Source organism: Petaurus breviceps, unplaced genomic scaffold (genome assembly GCF_028583685.1).
Source record: "Petaurus breviceps papuanus isolate PSGF00001 unplaced genomic scaffold, PetGlider_PUasm1.0 81, whole genome shotgun sequence".
In the NCBI taxonomy this organism is placed as follows: Eukaryota; Metazoa; Chordata; class Mammalia; order Diprotodontia; family Petauridae; genus Petaurus; species Petaurus breviceps.
Window position 1 is genome coordinate 906507 of NW_027186546.1, and position 18941 is coordinate 925447.

The following is an 18941-nucleotide window of genomic DNA, read 5'->3' on the forward strand; positions in this document are numbered from 1 at the left end:
ATCTTTTGAACTTTTTAAACTTTCTTCAAAAGAGAAGAATTTTTATAAGTATTTTTGGTACTTAAAATTCAATTTACTATCCTTAAGATTTTGAGTTCATTTTGTAACACACAATAAATGTTTACATGCTTTAAATAAGTTACATTTTAATCAAAATCATCTTCAACAGAAACTAGTACAATGAACATCTGTGTGTGTGTGTGTGTGTGTATACATAGCTTCCATTTAGTGTTTTTTTAATTTAAAACCTAATTCAAGTTTTATTTCTAAAAATTTATTCACTCTCAGGACAAAAAGGCTAGTGAGAGGTATTCTAATTTCAAAACAACAACAAAAAAAAACCCAAATAAACCCAGGATTCATACTATGCTGATTTGATGGTCAAAAAATGTTTTCAAATTAAGAATAAAAACCATCACTGATTTAATGGTCATTAAAACAAGATAACTTCACATTTAGGGATGTTTGCTACCTGGGTAGCTTGCACTAAACCACAGTGAGAACAATTATTTAAAAAAAGACTTGACCCAGGACACATAACAGTGCCTTTCACATACAATACTTTGGCTTAAGCATCTATCATACACATTTTAGTTGCTCTCCCAGACTCCACAACTTCATCAGAGCATAGGATGGTAAAACATTAAAACAAGCATTTTTAGCTTAAAGAAAGTTCCAACCAAACTTGCATTTATCCTTAAAAAGAAATTCTTATTGTTTCTCTGTGGCTAGGTAGTAAGTGTTATTTAATAAAATGTTTGAGTCAAAGTTTTCATGTTGCTATAATCGGTGACTAGCCTGTGGTCAGCACAGCAAGTTTTATAAGATCTTTTAAACTCAGATTTCTATCGCTTTTTACAAATATACAGGATATAAAAATATAGATTTGGAACTTACCATATAAATAGAAGTACCAATTTCTTTAAGAGATATTAGTATGATAAATTATCCCTCTGGATTTTCTACATGCAACAAATACTTAAAGAAAGATCAAATAATGATCTCTAATCTTTCTTCCAGTTCTAACACTCTGAATATAGTTTAACTAGAACAAAGGAACAGAAAAAAACAGAACAAACAGAAGGGGGTAGGAGGGAAGAGAAGACTGATGCTTTAAAAAGATGCAGCTGCCAACCTTTAAAGCTAAATAATCCTGGCTCATGCATGCACACCCAAAGTAAATATCACTTCTCTGAAACCTTTTTTTAGCACTCTAATGCCCAATACAAAAATTAACATGTATATAATTTTCATAGTATTCTTACTTTGCTTCTCTGAAAATCAAAAATGACCCAAATAACAGTGAATTACTACTAATTTAACTCCCTAAACCAAGACATTAAGCAAAAAAGGATTTTTATATTCTGGGAAAAGAGAAAAACAAAACAAAACTCATATGTAGATTGTGCTTTTCACCTGAGAGCTTCAAAACACTTTACTTTTTTATGGTGTCAATATGTGTGCTCATGGAGAGGCTATGAGAACTGACAAGTAAAAAAAAAATAAGGAAACAGTTAATATATACCAAGTGCTACATATATGTGGAGAGAGAGAGAGAGATACTGACATTACATCACAAAAATGCTTACCCTGGGCAAGATCATACATCAAGCTAATGGCAGAAGAAATAAGTATTCAGAAGATTTTAGAGGTTACTGTTCAGGAAGGTAATTATTCTATATTTGCTAGTTTACAATTTAGAAAAATTCTCTGTTAATGTCTAAACCAAGTGCCTGGAATTACTGAGGTCTGGCTGTCTACTTCTTTTGACCCTTTAAAATTATGATCAAGGACTATGAAGGAAAAATATTACTTTTTTAAAAAATATAATTGAACTGCTACATGTAGTAAACATGAACACCAAAGAAATATAAAAAATGTCTTGAAAATTCTTAATTATACTATATATTTACATACATATATACTTTTCCAATTAAATATTAAAACTCCTCTTAATTAAGTAGGAAAGGAACCACTTAAATATGCAATTTATAAATATTAATTGCAACACTGAAGGAACTAGTAATAACTGTGGCCAGGTAGCTAATAGCAAGATTTTATCTTTCTAAGCTTCAAAGATGTCAACTTTAAGGGTCACACTTAAGATACTTTCTTGGCCAAAATTAAATCCAAAATAAATGAATGTGTTTGTAACAATGTATTTGAAAAGTCATCTTTTAAAATAAATATCAATTAATGAGACGGTTAGAAATATCTTTAGGATAATACTTTATTGTAAATATATTTTTAGAGGATTTTAGCTTTAAAAGTGTAATAAAATTTACAGTAATAATTTAAAAAATCAAAACCTAAACTTAATAGAACATTTTACAAAGCAATTTTCCTTTTTTCAACATACCAGGATTGTGGATGCGATCCAAAAGCTTCACAGAGCGTGCACTAACAACACCCCCAACATGCACAAGAAATCCAGGAGGAAATGCCGTCAAGGTAAAAAATGGAAATTCCTAGTAGGAAAAATGAGGGGTGGGGGGAAATTTAGTCAATAACTTGTAAAGTTTCAGTAACATGTCAATTATGCTATTTATTCTGTCCACTGAAATCATAAGCATGCCAGTTATAGATATATTTTTTTAAAAAAATATATCCTATATTTCATTTGTAACTTATAAGTTAAGGCATTTAGATGGCATAGTAGATAGAAAGCAACGGCCATCTAAAAGGCCTGGGTCCAAATTCTGCTTCAGACACCTTCTAACTGTTATCCTAAGCAAGCCACTTAACCACTCAGACCTCAACCTCAGTTTACATATCTAAAAAATGAGGGTTGAAAAGAAGAGAGGAAATAAAAGCACCTATATCACAGGATTGTGAGAATCAAATAAGATAATGTAAGTAAAGTATTTTGTAAACCTAATACTAATAGAACAACAAACTATTTTGTATAACAATGCTTCCATGGGAAAATGCTTCCAAAGCTCTTGGGATTCCAAGTATATATTTCACTCCCTCTATAGACCTAATAATCAGGGCCTCCTTCAAATCCAAGTTCTCTCTCATAACCTTGGACAAGGTTTTTAGTAAAGGTGCTGGTAAAAGAGAGAAAAAAAAGTGAAAGGGGTCTCTAACTCTGAAATGACAAATACATAGGAAATTTCTGGGAAAGATAGGAATAAGAAAGAATGGAACCTACTAAGTCTCTATGTTTTCTATGGTTATTGAATAAACATGTACTAATATACACTAACACCTTTTCTGAAGATCATTGATTTGAAATTCAGCTTAGGATCAAAGAGTAAAATAAGAAAAAGGCTCTGAAAGTCAAAAAGAAAGTCTTAAAGTCCCCATGCATTAATAAACTCATGCCATTTATTCACAAATTATTTAGTGCTTTCAAAACCCTAGGATTCACCCTATGACAAAGGCCTGCTGTTTTTAACACCAATATTATTTTAGTGATATTTTATGGCTACAAGAAAATATCAGTCTCTGATGATTTAAGAATTATAGGTAAGCTAAAAGGCAATAGAAAGGCACATGGTGACAATGAGAGCCCTGTACCATATTACCAACAAAAAACTGAATGGAAGAAGTAGTATTAAGAATACAGATCTAGAGATATAGGACCAGAACAGAGGGCAGATTAATTATAATACAAGGACAAAAGACATCTGATGGACAATCTATGTACTTCATTAGTTTCCTACTCTAACCTTAAATGCCCCCTGACATTTTTGGTGGTTCCCCTATGGAGAAATAATAATAATAATTATATAGCACTTTAATGTTTGCAAAATGATTTAAACATTATTTCATTTTATTCTCGAAAAAACCCTGTTATGTAAACACTATTATTATCTTACAAATGAGAAAAACCAAGGCTGAGAGAGATTGATTTACTATTGGTCACAAAGCTAGTAAGTGTTTGAGGATTGGTACTCGGGTCTTCTTTATTCCAAGCTTATCACCTATTATAAGCATATATAAGAATAACTGGGTAAAACAGTCAGAATGGATTAGAATCTGCTCTTCTAGAGGAATTACTTGTATCAATTTGATCGCAAGTACATCAAAGTATCACTATAACAAAAATTAAATTTGAGCATCACATTTAATAAAAGTCACATTTTACAGGCAGTCACAAATTAAGGAATAGTACCTAAATAATTTTAGAAATGCATAAGCAAATACTAAAGAGGTGTTATATAGTGTCATAGAGCAAGACCTATAACCTGGGGTCATGGACCCTTTAAAGGGGTATGTGGATAGATTTCAAGGGGTCCATGAAATGGATGGAAAAAATTAAATTTTTATTTTTTCACTAATCTCTACCTGAAATTGAAGAATTCCTTCAATTTAAAAATGTTATTCTGTTAACAGGGTCCATAGATTTGAGCAGACAGCCAAAGGTGCCCATGACACAACAAAAAGATAAGTAAGAATTCTTGCATAGAGGAATAATCTATCACTACTAGTTTAGGCTGTCCCTTTAAAGAAATAACAACCCAGTGTCTACATATAAGGAGAGAGGTGATGCAACATAATGGAAAAGGTACTGAGCTTGGAACGCTGAAAGTGGGCCTGGTTCCTCTCTGACAATAGCTGTGTGGCCCTGGCCACACAGTACCTATTCCATTAACCTACCTCACGGTTATGAGGGTCAAATTAGAATGTTTTTTTATTTAAGCACTTTGCAAAACTTCAGTTTTCAAAGTGATATATAAGTAGCTACTGTTGTTACTGCTGCTATTTAAAAAGGTCATTTTTCAGGTCTTAATAATACTAAAAGTTGGGGCGGCTAGGTGGCGCAGTGAATGGAACACTTGCCCTGGAGTCAGGAGGACCCGAGTTCAAATCCGGCCTCAGACACTTAACACAAAAAAAACTAGCCATGTGACCTTGGGCAAGGCACTTAACCCCAATTGCCCTGCCTTCCCCCCTCCAAAAAAGTAAAAATATAATAATAATAATAATAATAATAATAAAAGTTAGCATTTTATAGCGCTTTAATGTTGGCAAAGTACTTCAAACATGCTAACTTATTTGAGTTATTCAAAGAAAAAACTTTTTAAAGTAAGTTTCTCTGACAAAGGCCTCATTTCTCAAACATATAGAGAAATGAGTCAAAATTTTAAAAATAAGAGTCATTCCTCAAAAGGTATGAACAGTTTTCAGACAAAGTAATCAAAGCTATCTATAGTCATATAAAAAAAAATACTCTTACTATTTACTGGAAAAATGCAAATTAAACCAATTCTAGGGTACTACCTCATACCTATTAGATTGGTTAATAGTGCAGAAAAGGTAAATGACAAATGTTGGAGCAGATGAGGGAAAAATGAGACACTAATCCACTGTTGGCAGTTGTAAACTGATTCAACTATTCTGTAGAACAATCTGGAACTATGTCCAGAGGGCTATAAAACCATGCAAACCCTTTGACCTAGCAATACCACTACTAGATCTGTAGCCCAAAATCAAATTAAAAAACAAAAAGAAAAAGGACCTATATGTACAAAAATATTTATAGAAGCTTTTTTCTGGTGGCAAAGAACTAGAAATTGAGGGGATGCCCATCAGTTGGAGAATGGCTGAACAAGCTGTGGTATGTGAATATGATGGAATACTATTGTGCATGTGATGAGCAGGATGCTCTCAGAAAAACCTGCAAAGACTTGCATGAGCTGATGCAAAGTGAAATGTACCTTGTACAAAGTAACAGCAATATTTTAAGATGATCAGCTGTGAATGACTTAGTTATTCTCAGCAATACAATGATAAACTCTGAAGGACTTATGATGGCTAAAGAAAGAACTGATGGTGGCTGAATACAGATTGAAGCATTTTTTTCACTTATTTCTTTTTCTAGGGGTTTTTTGTAGTCTTTGTTTTCTTTCACAATGTGACTAATATGGAAATGCTTTACATGACTACACGTGTATAAGCTGTATCAAACTGCTTAACTTCTTAATGGGGGTCAGGGAGGAGAAAGGGAGAGAATCTGGAACTCAAACTTTACAAAACAAAAATTAAAAATTGCTTTTACATGTAACTTGGAAAAATAAAATACTAAACAAAAGCTCTTCAAAGATAAAGTAAAAAAGGACATGAATAATAGTGGTTAAGTTTAGCTCAATAGGCAAAGAAAGACAAGAAAGTTATTGATCTACTCATGAGGTTATCAAAATATGCCAGCTAAAAGTGCTCAGTCATGCAAAACTACACAAACCACTTAAACATAAGGTGCATGGAAGAAAACTGCATTTGGAGTTTAATATACTCCCCCACCCCCAAAGTGCTACTTTTAAAAAAATTGTTAAAACCTATGCATAAAATGGAATTTTTAGATTTCCTTTAAGAAGCACAGACTTGAAGTCTGAAGGGATCTCCAAAGTCATGTAGCACAACCTATACATGAACAACAGTCCTATTTATAAAAGGTCTATCACTGGGGCGGCCAAGTGGTGCAGTGAGTAAGAGCGTTGGCCCCAGTGTCGGGAGACCCGGGATCGGTTCCGGCCTCATATACTCAGCAGCCACACAAAAATAACTGGCCATGTAACCTTAAGCAAGTTACTTAACCCCAATTGCTTAAAAAAATAAATAAATAAAATAAAAGGTCTATCATTATTCAGTTAGTGAAAATCTTCAACTAGGGGGAACCCACTACCTTCTGAAGTGGCCCATTCCACTTCTAGATAATTCTAATTGTAGGAAAGTTTTCCTTGTTTGAAAAGGATACTTTATATCCTTCTGTATAAACATTTAAGATTGGTTTCTTTGTTAATGTCTCCTTTGAATTTCTGGGCAATCCTACTCTGTAGCTACTCTCTCTGGCATCTAGCTTATGGAACATTTGTATTAAGTGAAATATCCAAGAAGCAGAGTTTTGACAGTACATTAAAGGGCTATACTAAAGAGGCTAATACTAATATATGATACTATAAATATATATATATTAATATATTATATGGTATACAGTATACATATATATACTAATGTCTCAAAGACTCAGACTTAAGGAGACATTAAAACAACCTCATGAAAGTAAACTACATCCTTTAAAATAAGACAAAAACTGTGTTCCTACATATCCAAAAATATCAAAAACAAGACTTAGATCTTCCCATTATATAGTTAATAATATGTTCATGCTGCTAATGTGGAATATCCATAATGATAATCCAAAAAAGAACTTCCTCTGAAGGAAGCTATCATAATCATACAAGTAACCTGTGATACTGTATCAGATCAGGGATGAGGGAGAAGAGGGAATATGCATTTATATAGCACCTACTATGTGTAAGGTATTATACTAAGTAATTCACAAACACTATCACATTTTATGCTCATTAAAACCTTGTGAGGTAGGTGCTATATTCCCGATTTACAGCTGAGGAAACTGAGGCAAACAGAGGTTAAGTGACTTGCCTCAAGTCACACAGCTAGTAAAAATCTGAGGCTGAATTTGACCTCAGGTCTTCTAAACTCCAGGCCAGGCACTCTAACCACTGTGTCATCTATCTATAGACTATAAGCAACAATTAAAATTTAGGAAGCAGCCAATATGCTACACACAGAAAACAACTGCCTTACTACTGGAGAAAGTGAGATACTGATGGAAAACAATTGTACTGATGTTAATGAAAACAGTCTACATGTAGAACCTGAAGTCATTAAAAAAACTTAAATACATTTAACTTTCTCTTTTCCTTCTATCAGGCAGATACCTATCATTGAAATGCTTAAAAGATGTAGAGTAGAGAAAGGATTTCTTTTCTTAAAGATTCAAAGTATACTCCTTGCTCTACAAGGAGGAAAACAAGAAAATTAGGATATAAGTGGATCCATAGGCATTAAGTACAATCTAAGGTTCAAATAGAAAGGAATTAGACATGTGCCTGGGCACATGTGGAAAATATACTGCATGCTTCAGTGGTTGTAGTTCTAAATATTTCTTAAAACATGTCACATTAGCAACACAGTCACAGGTAAATGAAAAAAAAAAAACACGTAAACAGGTTATACTCAATCCGTTACTTCAGATTATTGGACTCCCTGACTTCAGGTGCCTATTATGGAGGCATTATACTGACTCAACAGATACCCAGAGACTAAACAATACAGATTTAATTTTTACAGATCAGGAATAAAATTATAGCTTACAACATGGCAAATTTCAATCCCATGTGGACAATCCTACAGGCTTCAACTTTGCTATAATAATCAAATTACAGGCTAAAATTCAAAGTAATATTCACTGCATTTTTAAAGACAGATGTAAAGTTTTTTGGCATAGACATATTAAAGACATAATATACATATAAAATTCCATTACATCAAAATCCAGGAGATCTCAAATTACTTACTTATAATTAGTACTGTTTGATTGAAATCACATATCTATTCTGAGAAAACTGGAGAGAAAGAGGATTCAAAGATCTGGGGTAGTGAATTAAAATTTTTTTAAAGGTTTCTTAAATCTAATAAGGAAAAGTAGGAGGCTGTTATGCATATATCTTTATTCTCATCTGCTGTCTCCTCTAAGATTGTACATCTTTTTGTATGCTTCTTTTAGTGGACAGCTATAAAATGGGCTATTCAGGTAGGATTAACTGAGAAGTTTAAATGCATAAGAGGTGAAGAGCTGAAAGGTTATTTGTTACTTAATGATAAAGCAAGATTGCTGCTAAACTCTCAGTTAATTTCTCTTTCCATTGTTGCCTATGAATCAAACAAGGCACACACAGTTACATAGAAAAGGACTGGGCAAAGAATATATGAAAAACTGATTTGGTAATACAGAATAGTTGTGATCTGCAGAATCCTTCTTTATAGTGACTGGTATTTATCATAATAGAATTTTATATGTATTTTTAAATGCCAGCATAAAAGAGGAAATGTAAAAAAAGGTTTTCTTTTTTAAAAAATGTTTATAACTTTAAAAATAAAATCATGAGTGATTGAAAGCTAACTATAAGTGTTTTGAAAATAAATTAAATGAAATATATTATCATGCATAATATTAGTTAATGGGCCTCACAAGTGCTGTTAAATTAAATGTATTAACATGGTACATTATGAACAGGAAAAAAAAGCTAGCAACATTTCCAAAGGAAAAAGAAAAAGCTTAAATAAATTTTAAATAAATTAAGATTAAAATTTTAAAAGCTCTCAATCCAAGAAACAAAAAGACTCTCACACATTTTTTAGAAACATACCCGACTTCTACAGAACCTATGAGGCGATCCTCCCTTAGCAATGGAGTAACACAAAAAATGAAAAGAGAAAATCATCCAAAAACTATAACTATTCATTTTCTCCCTGATATACTTCAATATATATTTAGTGCACAAGAAACAATATGGATGCCTAAATAATATCAGCTGCATTAAAAAAATCCAAATATGAAATTTGTAAATTTGTTATTATTTTCATGGGACTGGACAATGGTAAGAATAATCTAAGTAAATAAAATACAGGTATTATTTTTAATTATATTAACTATAATTGAAATGACATTACTTATTTTCTACAATATATCTGAAAAACAAATTAGAAAAAAAAACTTCTAAATAAAGCCTTTTTTTCAATGTTATCTGCAATTAAATTCCAAGACAAAAAAAAGTAAGTTATATTCAATGATTATTCCACATCAGTTTTATTGTTCAACAATATGTAAGCTAATATTTTGAACACATGATGCTTTTAAAACCTTATTATTGCTATTTTAAAACTCTTTAGAGGGACTCATCAAAACATACTCTACAAAAAAAAATTAAACATAAAGTAATAAAATCACACCAACACATCACATTTCTTTTATACCATTAATAATGTAAGAACAATGAAATTATTGTGAAATTGTGTTTCCTTACCCTCTGTTCCAGTGCTGATTGAGTCTGCTGTCTTAACAGAGCTTTAAATGGCCCCCCTTCTTTTCCAGCACTCCCACTGCCCATTCCTAAGGAATATCAGTACATAAATAATATCTATGGAAACAAACAACTTTCATAGAAATAGAAAACCTCAGTACAATTATTTTTCTTCCATGAGCCCCCCCAGAATTATTTTAAAATGTACCAAGCAAAATATTTTAATATTAAATTAGTATCATCAAAACAAATAAATCAAATATGGTCAAATACTTCATTTTGCACGTTGAAGTTTTCCCTAACAGTCAAGGTTTCCTAGTATACTAGAAATAGATTTATAATGGTTTTTAAAGTCTAAATACATAATTTTAGGCTAACTTCCTTTAATGAGAAATAATGGTGAAGGGATAAATACTTGTACCCTACAAAGCTCTCCTTTAGAAAAAAAAATTCTAAGTATGTATAAGTGCCTACTAAGAGTAAATTAGTTTCTATGTATTGGTTTCAAATATGTAACCAAAGCCAATAACTTCCCACATTAGGTAAAACACATAACTCCTCTGGTCATCTCAGTATTCTCATCAGTAAAAAGGTGGTAAGTTGGACTAGTTCATCCTTCCCCACTTTAAAACTCAATGATTTTAAATAAAATTGGTTGCCATGCCAAAGGACTACATTGATATATATTTACCTGTTTTCATATATAAAAGTCACAGAAGAAAATTCAACGTTTCAAAATATTCTAGTGAGTCCAAATACTTAAGCTATTTTAAAATATTGTCTAAAATCTAAATTGGGATCTACCATATCACTATGTCTAATGATATTTTCATACTTTTCAAAGCCCTCTCATAGAACTTAACACAAAATAATAAATTTAAAACCCAAAATGTACAATAAGAAAATCACAAATGAACACAGTTTTGAATGAAAGAACTGCGTTTAGCAAACATTTGCCTGTATTTTAAAATCTTAATGTTACTTTCCCTACCTTTTCTTCTAATAATACCAACTGACTGAATCAGGGTAAAAGAATTATATTATGAACATCAGGGTACAGGTGAGAAGCAAGAATCTGACACAGTAAAATTAAAAATTCAATCCCACCCTATTCAAAATTGATGTATAGAGTCAAGTTTAGTAAAATTCCCTACGTAAGAACTAGTATACTTATGTAAGAACTAATATATTTTTAGCTGTTCTTGGATAAGGAAACAAAAATTAGCATATGTATAGTCCCATTCTGGTGTTTTTTTTTCTCCCAGAAAAATGAACTCGTTTAACTCATAACATACTTTCTAGGGACTATACAATACTAACTAGAGACACAAAATGAAGATCTTTATACAAAGCATACTGAAAGCACAAAACAAAATGGATTCCTTAGAGAGAAAAAAAAATACACCACCACCACCACAAAGAAATCTTAGCAGGATATTATGATGTTTATGCCAATGGAATGAAATAAGGGAAAGCGAAAATGAAAAGTATAGGCCTAATGAGACAAACTAATTTGAACAAAATAACTACATTTTCAAATGGCTGCTAACAACATGATAATAGGGATCCAATAATATGAATGAAGTTGATGTGAAGAGAAGTTCAAGTATATGAACCAAAATAGGAATACTAATGACTGGAAGGCAAGGTATTTATTCCTAGGTCTTAATTTCTTGAAAACATAAAATTTTTACACATCGTAAAATATATATACATATATGCTGTCAGCATCATTTTTCAAAAAAAGAATTATTAACCATTTAAATACCCATGAGTGAACTCAGTAACTGTCTCATATAGGGTTTTTTCCTTTTGTAAATAAGAAAAATAGATGCTCCGTGTATAATACCCAATAATGAATTCCTTATAAGACTATAATTACTTTGTTAAACTGTGATTTAAAAAAAAATAGGGGGAAAAAAGTTGTTATAGCTTGATCCTACCAGAAGCAGCCAGGAGCAACTCTTCACTGAAAGAAACACTTTTCCTCAGAACAACTGGGCTGATATGGCTAGAGTGATGAGGGGTAAGGCTAGATTCCGAGAGGAGACAGGACTTTTTAAGATGAGGGGAACCAGAAGAGAGAGAGGGGGAGCTGGGACACAGGAAAATCCTAGGACCCTGTGGGTAAGGTGCTGTGGAGGAAAGTGGTAGAGAAAAGATGTAGATTCAGAAGATGACCAGAAAAAGCAGGATAAGGAAAGCAATGATGAAACAAAACATAACATTAAAAATGAATTTTTTTTAATGCAGACATATACAGCCATCTTATGAAAAGTTCCCATTAGGAAACAGTAATGCCAAGACCATATAATGTCACAATGTAGATGAAAAGCATATTATACAGACTTTAAAATGGAAACACTTACTGTAAGCTTTATTTAATAGGCTCTACTTCAGTATTCTTCAGTATCTTAAGATTTCATGATATCCTAGACTGTTTAAATTACTTCAATAATATATTAAATTTAAGCTACTTATATTTTTAAAGTTTAAGTACTAATTTAAAATGTATCAAATTTAAAATAAATTTAAGGTCTAAAACCTGGACGAGTTGTAATTTTTAAATGTGTCTGTGTGTACAAAACAAAATGTTGCAACATACACTAAACAGTATATTTTAAGTGAAAAGTAAACTAAAAAAAATTTAATGGATTATCTCATCAATTTGGTTGTTCTATTTTAATGATTTTATTTGCTATTTAATACATCACTAATAATTTTTGTTTCAATAAAAATAAGTAGGTAGGTATTTTTCTGACTTTGAATTAAGTCAAGCCATGCTTTTCTTGTGCAAATTTAAAATATGTTATCAACATTTTAAATGGTTTTTTCTCTCTGATAAAAGTATTACCAACCAGTCTATTATCACAAAGATGTGACTATATTAAAGATCAAATGATATGCCATGAATCAAAACAGCTATATGCAGTATTTTATGCCTCTCCTCCAAAGACCAACATAAAACATATTTTACTATACTACTAGCTAACTATATAAAGAGCTAAGATAAAATCAATAAAGCACAGAAGCTTACCACTGAAAAGAACTATGGTCATAATAGTAAATATAGAAACTAATTAACAGTTTATAATTTTGGATTCTAAATTACTTAAATTTTTTGAAAAGGCAATGAAAAAGAAAAAATTTAAAACTTCCCAAGTACAGATGCTGGCCTCTACCTATTAAAAAAAAATACTTCCTCATTCAGTCATATTTTATATTTTAATTTTGATTACTTTGTTCATAATATAATAATAATAATTAATCATTTCCCAGGTGGGCTTTAAGTAATTTACATATAGTATAAATTTCTATTTCTTTGAATATATTTTCTCCTTTTTCATTTTTAGCTTTTTTACTTTTAATTTTGGAAGTTGCCTCAAATTATTTCTGAAAGTATATAGAAATAAAATAAGAAGATAAGGAAGTAAGCAAAAAATTACTGTATTTTGCTAGACATGTAGAGACAACTACCAAGCACACTCAGCTATTAACCTTAGATACATGTTATTTTTTGTTCACCCCTGTGATTTCATCAGGTAGCGAACTCCTTATATGTCAACTGTCTTCATCAATACAGTTCCATTACCTGTCTAAACTATTTAATCTTGGAAAGTTGCCACGTTCACACTGACTATGTCAGAAGCAGGACATGAACACAGCTTTTTCAAACTTCAATGACAGCCCTTTATCACCTACACCAGGCTCCCTCTCCTACTATCCACATAAATTAAGGGAAATATGAAGACAGATTTATTTACATACATTTAAATTTCAAGGAATACAGTAGACTCAGGGAAAACCAAACAATTAAAGCATTAACTATATTGTCTATACTTAGTTTGACATTTATAAAACTCAAAACATAATGTTACTATTAAGGTAATTAATAAGAATAGGCAATCTAACTGAAAAGTATATAGTGCATTGTATAAATTTTAATTTAGGAACCCTCAAACTTTATAAACAAATCTCCTTAGTTCTAAGAAAATAAAAGTAAAAGCTCAAAATAAACATTTCTAGGGGTTTAGACAAAATGAATTACAAGAAGTTTTCACAGATCCAGTTCAGTTATGAACCAGAACATGAAAGGGAACTTACAAGAATATCTTCCAGTAGGCTATTTGAAAACAACAAAACAAGGAAACCAGTCAATGCTTACAGTTAATTTGCTCACTGGTTCCTATATTATGACCACAACTTCTTATACACCTGAGTTCTTAAGAGTGTTTGTATCCACAAGGATGCAGGATATAATTAAAACTTTAGTCCATGTGTGTGAAGACTCTTCTTAAATTGAAACACACAATCCAGGGTCTAAACACACTATCCAGTTATTTTAAATGATTAGAAATTAGGCAAACAAGAAATTTGGAGAGGAAAAAAATACAAATTCAATTTATTTTTTTTTCAAATTAAATGCAATTTTTGTTCCCAGATTGTTATGTATACAGAGTAGAAAGAATTGCATGCTGGTATCTTCTATTTTCATTTCCTAAACCCTAAAAAACTTCAGTTATTTCTAAAAAGACTGCCTCTGCACAAAGATGTAGTTGTTCAAAGCTCATGAAATAACATCCATAAGATCTAACCAATACTGTAAGAGCTTTTTACAAATAATGTATTACTGTAAGTAGAGCAATTTAGATTCAGAACAAATACTGAGAGTGGTGGATAGGAGCTTCAGCACAGGCCTTGGAACTATATGAAATGATGCTATCAATAGTTCTAACAAATAGGAAAACTAAAAGCTACTCCTACTTTTTAAACCACTATCATCTTTAGTATGACTGTTATACCAACTAAAATGCAATATATTTTCAAGTCTACTTAAAGAATTACCCTTTATGGAACCGTGATTCCTCATGACTTCAAGTCTTTGCCATTAGCAATTTTAGTTTGGGACTCATTTACTTTAGAATTAATAAGGCAAAAGTGCCACAGTCAGATGTCTTAATTTAAACTTTTATTACACTACAATTTAAATTAAATTTTCAACTGTTTTAAATGTGATAGATAACCTAAATAAATACATGTGCCTACTTGTTAAATTCTGAACCATTTATTAACATACTGAATTATTTTTACCATTATTTTTAGTATGATGTGAAATTAAAAATCAAAAAACCCAGGTTTCTTTTCAAGTAAGCATGAAAACTGCCAAATCATATTTTTTACAATTTGTTTTCTTTAACAATTTCATTTATTAAATTTAGTTTAGTTTAAAAAAAATCCACAAATAATTTCTTTATTCTTCAAGCTCCCATGCTTTTAAAATTAGATTTGTTTTCAAGCAGCAAATGAAAAAGTAATTAAAATAAAGTAAGCCAAAATGACACAAGACAAAATATATATATTTTTTAGAATGTGGATTAAATCCCATGGGAAAATGTCCCAGATCAATATGCAGTTTATAAAAATCCCATCACCCCAATTGTTTTCCTCCAATTTCTTTTTTTTTTTTAAGCAATAGGGGTTAAGTAACTTGCTCAAGGTTACATGGCCAGTTATTTTGGGCAGGTGTTAAGTATCTGAGGCAGGAACCGATCCCGGGTCTCCCGACTCCAGGGCTAGCACTCTTACTCACTGCACCAACTGGCCACCCCTTCCTCCAATTTCTTAAAACATTTTTTGAATTTTTTTTTGTTGGGGGGGGGGGACTATATCCTAAAGATGAAGGAAAGAACCAGATGACAAACCCCAAAAAAATTCTAGACAAATTTTGACAAAGTAGGGGGCCAGTGTGGGGAATGAATGGAAGGAACAGGGAACTTTTGGGGGCAGAGGGGATAAAAATTCAGAAATATGGAAAAAGGACAAGTAAAAATGGTATTTTTCTACCTTATAGGATGGAACAAATTACAAAAACTAATAATTATAAATCACTTATTAACATGACACTACCATTCCAGAGAGATTTTGTAAGTGTTCTTTGTAATATTATGAATATTTTAGGATTAAATTTATAGACCTCAGAATGAATAAGCAGAATACAGAAAATTTCAAAAATATATATTACATGAGGAATTTAGTTTCACTTTTTTACTAATAAGTTAACTCTTCAACTACCTAATATGCTTTAACAAAATAATGTATGTCCCCAAAAATTAGAGTATTAAACAAAAATGTCAACAGGTAAAATAAGAATTGTGTTTGTCATCTAGTCTCTCAAACTTAAACTATCAAAGAAACTTAAACCTCTGAGCTACCAACCTATGTGGTAGAAATCACATCAAATTAATTCCTACATTGTAAAAATATATTCATATTTTAATTGTGACAGTTGAAAATTATTAGTGTTGGCATCATTTTAATTAACTTATATGCCAAAAGCAGAAGAAAAAGTTTGGATGAAAAGCCAACAAGAACAGAACCAAATTAAAAAAGCGGGTGGAAGCGCCTTACCAGTTTTGGGTGTCAAACTCAAATCTGTGTCAGAAGAAGAGGACTGTCGACTGTAGGACTTGGAAGGTGAAAAGGAATAAGTTTGATTTTTCAGAGGGGTGGAGGGTCCTGATGAGTGAGTATTGGGATTGGGATCTTCATTGAAGGGAATCCTGCCAGAAGAAGGTGGAAAGATATTAAGCAATCATGTGCCAAAGGACCTGGCTGATGGCAGCATGATCCAAACACCAGGATGGGATGGGTTGGGGCTGGGCCAGCAGTCATTTCTTAAGTGTGAAGCTGGGGATGAGGTCAAAGACAAAGAATTTCTATTTACCCATTCAGTATTCTTCAGATAAATATTATCTGCACTGAAACAGTTAACGAGCCAAGTAAAAGGCATGAAATGTCAGACTCAGGGAAAAAAATATACCAAAGAGAAATAACCAAAGAGAATAAATACATGGCTAAAAATATTTTCAAATTAACAATGCTTTTTGATTCCAGTTACAAAATAAAAAAAAAATGATGATGACTGCAAATGATGTGTGTAAATATGTTCAAATATACTGATATTTGCACACATATATATCTTCCAAAAAAAATGTTTCCTTATCCTATAGCATCAAGAGTGCCACAGCTAAAAACAAAGCAATGAAGAAAATGGATATAACTACACTGAAACATTTCTGTTTCGTGCAGAATCACTGCTTACCTGTACTCCAACAAGATCTCTTCCATAGAATTACACAAGCCATATTTAAAAGGTTTTATAAAAGAGTTAAAATAAGAAGATATAGGTAATTTGGACAAAATTTAATTTTCTGTCCAATCACAATTCTAGTTTCTATGTAAAACCAGAAAGAAAATGCAAAAGCTACATACTGGAGTATTTCACCATAAATTTATGAGAGAGAACAATTTGAAAACAAGTGTATGGGTCTATGGAAGAGACTTTGGAAGTGAAAAGGACACTTTCTCTTCCAAACAACTCTAGCCTTTGTTTTAACAGTTGAATACAGTAGTTCTTCACCGACAGCAGGACTTCCAGTGAGAAAAGGAAGGACAAAAGATTTATGGTACCTGCCTACACTGCCTGCCTGCCTGCCCTTTGCGACCACTCTGCCTGTGGCCTGTCTCTCCCCAGCTCCTGAGTCTGAGCAGTCTCGTACCAGTGTAGATGAGAGTGGGAACAGACACAGAGAAGTTCTGAGTAAGTCGTGAGCCAGTAGCAGTGTGAATTGGGCTGTTGTGAGTCGAACGGCATCCATGGCTTGGAGGGTGAACCAGCGGAGACCTGAGAGAATTTGCAGTCAAGGTGGAAGAAAAGAAAACAATATATACAACAGATTGCAAAGTTATGTTAAAATGATTGCAGGGTGCTTTAGTTTGAGGAGAGCACATATTTTTAAGCAGCTCCTAAGAGTTACAAATCCCTAACATGCAAAAGACCAGATGAAACCCCAAAGCGGGGGGAAAGAACAGATACACATTAGCTAAAGATACGTTATAGTCAAAATTTTTAAAGGAAAAGTTAATAAACTGTGAGCTTTGATTAGAGAATTAAGTAGAAAGGACACCATATTTTCTTGCTTAGTTGAATTTAAGATTTTGGCTCTAAGGCTGCCTAAATATACAAGGTTTCTCTTTACTGTCATCATCAGTGACCTCACAGTACAGACTTTATGGGAGGAAAACACCCATAAAACTGAAAAGTTAAATACACAGAGCTAAATCATATTACATCTTTGAAATTAGTAATCCTAAATAATGTCACTTATACAATCAAATTCTTTAAGAGAATTTTACATATCATGTTTGACTAAAACAAAAATTTCCAAAGAACATTTTCTATATGGGGGGGCCAAAGGATATGAAAAAAAAATACCATGATAGTTTAGGATAAAGAGAAAGTGAAAGTGTTTAAGGACATATCTATTAGAATAAACATTTTGATGTACATTATATGTATATTTTTAAAACTGGTAACAATACACCAAACAAAGCAAAAAGCATTATTAAAATGCATCATCAATTAAGCCAATAGTCTTTTTAAAAAATTAATTTCCTTTGGGCCACTCCTTGTATAGAATATATTTTTCAAATGGCAATTTAAATTAAATTTTCTAAGATAGTACTAACACCCTAAATGAGGAAATACAGTATACATGTAGTAAAATATATTTATATAATAAAAACTTTTACCAGTAAAAAAAAATATGACATTCTCAAATTATAAAATTTCTACTTAAAAAAGACTTTAAATGTCCTGGGTAAAAATAAAAAAAAAAAAAGATCTATAGGGCATAAATGTCCTGTTTTGTTTTTTTTTCAATATCTACTTACTCAAGAGAAGTTTAGGAAGCCCAGCTTCCATTGACCTTATTTTATGGTCCTTTATTCTATGAACTATCATTGTATGGTATTATCACAGAATAGTAGTTTTCTAAGAGCAGTCTCCTAGTACTGATGGCTATGGTAATCTTCAATATAGTCTGCAGGCTAATATTCCTGCAATACTAATATTCCTAATACCCCTAACATGTGGGTACTCATATTCTTTTTGTTACTATGCTATAATCTACTTATACTAGGTATGTAATAAAATTACATAGTACTTATTTGGAACTCCACCAATAGAAACCACCAAAATAATTTCAGGTGAGGTCTCACTTTAACAAACAGATGAGGTCAGTGGTCTCTGCATTATTTTACTGA

General features: G+C 31.8%; 1 protein-coding gene across 16 annotated transcripts in view; it reads right to left on the minus strand.

Annotated features, from left to right (window-relative positions):
• LOC138176101 (C2 domain-containing protein 5) overlaps positions 1-18941 on the minus strand; it is a 132793-nt gene that overhangs the window by 79329 nt on the left and 34523 nt on the right. For 5 of the 16 annotated variants that reach the window (XM_069106833.1, XM_069106832.1, XM_069106834.1 and 2 more), the window contains exons 7-9: positions 16245-16396; positions 9840-9925; positions 2360-2468 (exon numbers count right to left, since the gene is read on the minus strand). In XM_069106833.1, the coding sequence (XP_068962934.1) occupies positions 2360-2468; positions 9840-9925; positions 16245-16396 (347 nt within the window). Of the gene's footprint in view, positions 1-2359; positions 2469-9182; positions 9216-9839; positions 9926-11779; positions 11972-16244; positions 16397-17395; positions 17521-18941 lie in introns of all 16 variants that reach the window. The other 11 variants (XM_069106842.1, XM_069106846.1, XM_069106847.1 and 8 more) reach the window with 5 other exon arrangements.